Source organism: Populus euphratica, unplaced genomic scaffold, assembly GCF_000495115.2.
Source record: "Populus euphratica unplaced genomic scaffold, PopEup_1.0 scaffold57.1, whole genome shotgun sequence".
NCBI classification, from domain to species: Eukaryota; Viridiplantae; Streptophyta; class Magnoliopsida; order Malpighiales; family Salicaceae; genus Populus; species Populus euphratica.
In genome coordinates, this window is record NW_011499919.1 from 803,664 (window position 1) to 808,934 (window position 5,271).

At 35.2% G+C, this 5,271-nt stretch overlaps 1 protein-coding gene across 6 annotated transcripts; it reads right to left on the bottom strand.

Moving 5' to 3' along the window:
* Positions 1-1,185: 1,185 nt before the first annotated feature.
* Positions 1,186-5,196, bottom strand: LOC105134983 (putative E3 ubiquitin-protein ligase LIN). 6 transcript variants are annotated; one of them, XM_011039628.1, is made up of 6 exons: positions 4,791-5,193; positions 3,246-4,286; positions 2,452-3,152; positions 1,789-2,070; positions 1,651-1,678; positions 1,203-1,571 (listed from the first exon to the last, which is right to left on the bottom strand). In XM_011039628.1, exons 2-6 carry the CDS (start codon positions 4,261-4,263, stop codon positions 1,297-1,299), a joined length of 2,304 nt encoding a protein of 767 aa, XP_011037930.1. In that variant the 5' UTR covers positions 4,264-4,286; positions 4,791-5,193; the 3' UTR covers positions 1,203-1,296. The 6 variants fall into 6 exon arrangements, with proteins under 6 accessions (XP_011037929.1, XP_011037932.1, XP_011037930.1 ...); XM_011039629.1 differs by having other exon boundaries at positions 1,370-1,576; positions 4,791-5,194; XM_011039631.1 differs by having other exon boundaries at positions 1,465-1,576; positions 1,651-1,683; positions 4,791-5,195.
* Positions 5,197-5,271: the final 75 nt, after the last annotated feature.

Here is a 5,271-nt window from a genome sequence, read left to right on the forward strand (position 1 = left end):
ACTAGTTTATATAGAGACACACAGTTAAACCAAATGAATATTAAAATGGGGAACCTTTTAAGGCTTATTTCTTTTTTTTTCAAATTTGGATCCTAGCTATTTAATTTAAAATATCACTTCTTCTTACTTAAATAGAGTTTTCTAATATTCACTTAAAAATATTTTAAAAATATAGAAATTCATTTAAAAATTATCCCAAAAATATATTTATTTTATATTTCTTTCTTTGTTTTAGTGTTTTTAACCAAATTTATTTTTGTTTTTACTATCTTCATCTCTTTCATCCCGATATAATAATTAAATATTATCTTAATAATGTTATTTATTTCATCACCAAATAAGGACACATCTATACAATATCTCATGAATATGAATTCTTGATTTTTTTTATTTTTTTAATTGCCAATTATATGCTTTTCATTTAATTTTAACTTATCTAATTATATGTTAAAAACTCGTTTCACTTGAGAGATAATGTAATCTTATATATTTTAAAAAAATTATTTCATAGTTGTTAAGAACTCGTTCTATTTAAGAGATAACACTTATTTTATTTAAATTTTGTCAAAATTATTATCCCACATGGTAGTTAAAATCAGGTTTTACTTCACCAATAATATTTATCTTATCTAATTTTTTTCAAAATCATTTCACTTTATTAGGTTGCAAAAATATCATTTTATATAAAGATAATGTTTATCTTGTCTTATTTTATTTATTTTTTTCTTAAAATCATCTAAGATAATGTTTATCTCAATTAATATTAAATAATATCTTAATTGGGAAAAAAGGATTGAAATTAATGGTAAAATTAATACATTTCACCCAACTTTTTTTAAACAAATAAGATAAATATACTCAAATAAATTTTTTAAAAAATCGCTTCTTCTAGAAATCTTGGCAAAAACTAGATCCTCATCTATCTAAAAACTAAAAACAAACAGGAGCCCATCCTACCAAGCTTACAAGGAACATGTTAATGTCTTCTAGGCGATTTATGATTGTTGTTAATATCATAGTTCATAGAAGGGAATGGAACCGTTGTGACTCATGCTGGAAACCTAATTGGTTAACTTATCAACTATTTTTCAAAATTAAATTCATGAGTGTTAAGTGTTTTTTTAAGTGAGTCAAAATTATTTTGTTTTTTCTTGAACAAAATGGGGTTAGAGAAACAAGTGGGAAAATATAAATTGTTTTTCTATAGAAGTACATAATTTATTCATCATGACTCGCAATGGTACATAATTTCGATCCCAAAATTATATTTAAACATTGCTGAATAGATTATAATAGCTAATATTCTTTCACCGATTTCCAGCTGTCGATGACAAGCTTCAAAATAGAGTTGGTAAGTGGCACAGTTGAACATGCTAAAGTTTTTCCTGATACAGGGCATGTTTTGTTTCCCCGATCAAACCATTCTCGGATGGCCTCCCGCTCAAAGGTTTGGCCGGTCTCCAGTGTCACCGGATCGTCAAACAACTGTCCGGTGAGAGGGCAAATAAAGTCTTGTGGAATGCTATCAAAAATGGATCCTTCATCAAAATGTTCGTGACTTCCATGTGGCCCTGCACTGGGGGAGTGCATCATGAGCATCCAAACAACAATTTGTAAAGGGAGAAATAATCTTGAGATGTTCTGACTCACCTTCACTAGAAGCGTCTGGGTTGATTGCCTGCACTTAACATAATAATCAGAGAAATTATTAGGGAAATTTGTAGGCATATAGTATTAAATGCAAAACTCAGGAATTCAGTATTTCTTGCCAAGAAAAGCAAATGACACCTTTTTGGAATGTGAAAGGTCTGAAAAATGTGAAAGGTCTGAAACAGTGGGATCGCCAGAATCCTCAGTTCGTTGTAGTTCGAAAACAGATTTTGCTAGTGTCTTGAGGGCTAGCTCGTTTTCTTTTGTATGTGAAGATGAATTTAGCATATTAGTAGTATCTCCTTCAGGTTCTTGCCTTGCACTAGAGTTGCAAGTGTCAACATTAAGATCTGTGCCTGGTGAAACACTCACTTGGACCAACTTCCATTCTTTGTTAGGTGCTGTTAAGAGCCCTTTACCCTGAAGAAATGTTTAAATTCTTGAGAGCGTGAAAAATACTTGCAGAGAAAAGATGAGAGGAACAAATTTAAGGTTTACTATCCTCTAGTTCAAATGTTAATTATCAGTAAGTATCATCCATATGGTTGCGTTTGGTTGGTTAGAGGAGATAGAGTGTCTACGAAATAATTTCAGAACGGATTTTTGTCATGTCTCTAGGACAGTTTTAGAGTTAATTTCAGTCCTTTCAAATCTCGAGAAAGTAACCAAATGTTATTTATATGTTTGATATTCGCAACTCATAAAAATAAAATATTGAAAGGAAATTACTGACAAATCAAATGGCATAAATCATACAGGTAAATGGTACAAAGATGAAGGAAAATCACATGAAATACTCACAGGAATGGAGGTGTTATCTGGTACATTCTCAGGGGAATGGTTCTCTATATCTTGACCAGGATATGTAACCATTTTGAAAGAGATCGTCACTGTATGTTTGATTTCAATAGGAGAAGAACCAGAAATATGTGCACCATTATTGAGGTTTTCTGCCTTGCCATTGTCTTCAGCCTCATGAACTCTAGGTTTACTTGAACGGCCAAATACAGCATCATATAGTTTCTTACTCACCGTTGGCTGGGGTGAGAAAGGAGCAGACGGACTAGCTGGTCCTGAAGAATGATCCTGCGAACCTCCCTGCTGTGACGTGAAAGGGATGTCGACAGAAGGAACAGAAGGAGCTTCAACTCCTTCTGTGAGCCAATCCTTGTAGTAAACTGCAAATTGATAGGTACAGGAATCCAGAGTTTCGTTATAAATTTTGGCAAGAAACTTAAGTTTCTTAATCTTTCTTGGCTTCCTGAATAGAGCATCTGCCTCTTTTTTGTACCAAGTCTTCAAATGAGAAAGATGAGGGAAGAATAGATAGTCCCACAGTTCAGACAACAAAAGTGTTCTTGCCAGAAAAGGAGCATCACAAAACACTTGCAAAAGATGCTTAGCTGAAGCCTTGTCCTTCTTTTGTAGCTTATATATCACACTGAGATAGATGTGAGCACAAGCTGACAACCTAGATTTTGGAGTTCCTGACGTATATTCATCTTTCAGATCATTTGAGTTCAAGCCTGTGATCACACTAAGCTGCAAAGCAGCAGCTGACAACCTAGAATTTGGAGTTCCTGACGTATATTCATCTTTCAGATCATTTGAGTTCAAGCCTGTGATCACACTAAGCTGCAAAGCAGCAGTTTTCAAATCGTTTGCCCTCGCAGCTGCCTCGGAAACCTTTTCCACTGTTGCAATAGCTTGTTCAAGATTGGCCTTGGCCATGCTCTCAATGCTGTCGCCTTCTTCTGTTTCGATAAAAGCAAGAGAAGAGAAACAATTGTGACGAAGAGTGGTTCGGAATTCTGCATCTTTAAGAAAACGCTTTATATAACCATTTAAGATGGAGGTTACTGCTTTAACAGCAACTTCATCAAGAGCAATTTCAGGAACTGCTGGTGCAGTTTTCTCATTCTTTGTTCTCTGATCATCTTCAAAGCCATTGGCATTCTTTGAGCCTCTAACCGAACTGTCATAAGCCGCCTCAACCTGGTCCATACTTTTCCTGTTGTTTTTGCTCAGTCCCGTGTATTTGAGCAATTTTTCATTAGAATTGATGCCGCGCCTTTCAGTTACTTTCTTATCCTTCCCTTTCCTCTCTTTATACCTCTCCGAGCTCCCGTTACCTTTCGATGATCTTTCCTTTCTTTCTGAATAATATGCTTTATCAGAGTATATATCCTTAAATCTCCCATCTTCTTCCACACCAACCTCAGCAATCTCACTCCCCTTGACATCTTCCAATGTGTCAGAATTCAGAGTCTTATCTTCCTGCACATCTTTCGAACCTCTGCAGCGAAGTTCTGTCTTCAATCTTGAATCTAATTTTTCTCTTCTAGCCAGATCATCCCTCGGTCTCCTACTTAAACTACTATTACTTACTGGTGATTCTCCTCTCATAGTATACCGAGTGACATCAGATCTTGTCCTTTCAGTCTTGATTCTGCTGATAGATGGACCAGATGGAGAGTCCTTTTTGCCTTGGTCTCCAGAAGGGTAACGAGGCATACTTGCAGCTTCTCCTTTGAATGCATGTCTTGCCCTTGTCCCTGATCTTCCGGCTCTAAACCCTTCCTTTGCAAGAAGCTCCTCCAAAGATGTTGCCATTTTCTTACAATATAACCCCCTCCCTGCACAAAATTTTATAGAAGACAAAAACTTAGACCGTAAAGAGCTTGAAACCAACTTCTTCTGGTGACCAAAACAGATGTATAGAGGGAAATCAAGGCCATCAAGTATCGTTCACTGACATTGTTGGCAACCGAATTGGTTTCTCTAAGCAAGAAACCAGATTCATACAACAAACAACCTACGAAAACTATACTGTGCAAAGAAGTTTAGCATGAAATTATCTCAAAACCCTACAACTTGGAACTCAAGAAATTTTACTTAGTAGCTAAGTATGCATATGCTGTCTAATTTACACCTACATTCTCTAGTTTTGGAAACTAAAAACAAAACCATACATTGATGCTTATAAAAATCCATAGAAGAAAAAAAAATCAGAATTTGTCTTACCACTAAAATCCAAGTTGCTCGAACCTACATTCTCTAGTTTTGGAAACTAAAAAAAAACCATACATTGATGCTTTATAAAATCCATAGAAGAAAAAAAAAATCAGAATTTGTCTTACCACCAAAATCCAACTTGCTCGAACTCTAGAGGCACAACATTTATGACAAGAATTAAGATCCAGGCACGATTCTCTCACGATGACTACTTAGAAATGAGAGGTAGAATGTTGGAACACTATTGAAGAATCTTGTGAGGAGAAAGAAGGGCAATAAATCAGAACAAGGAAGATGATTGATGAGCAAAAGCCATGAAAAGTTTTTGTATTGTCTAACATAAAGGACAGCAATAGAAAGGGGAAAAACAAAGAGAAAAATAAACATGGAGCTTGGAGGGGTCATTTACAATAGGCAACACAGGACAGAAGCAAGACTGAAGAATGACAATTGAAAGATGACAAGCGAGAAAGTTGATGTTCTTTGTGCAATGGAGGTTTTGTAAATTCCATATATGTGTGTGTGTGTGATCAATGTTTCTCCAGAGTTATTACACCCAGCTCATGGACCGGGTTACAACTTGAATGGGTTAATCCAGATTGTTAA

Coding starts and splice junctions, on each gene's coding strand:
- LOC105134983 (XM_011039627.1), bottom strand. CDS start 4,263: ATGGCAACATCTTTGGAGGAGCTTCTTGCAAAGGAAGGGTTTAGAGCC. Junction 2,071..2,451: donor CAGATAACACCTCCATTCCT/GTGAGTATTTCA, acceptor ACATTTCTTCAG/GGTAAAGGGCTCTTAACAGC. Junction 1,684..1,788: donor ACCTTTCACATTCCAAAAAG/GTGTCATTTGCT, acceptor TATTATGTTAAG/TGCAGGCAATCAACCCAGAC.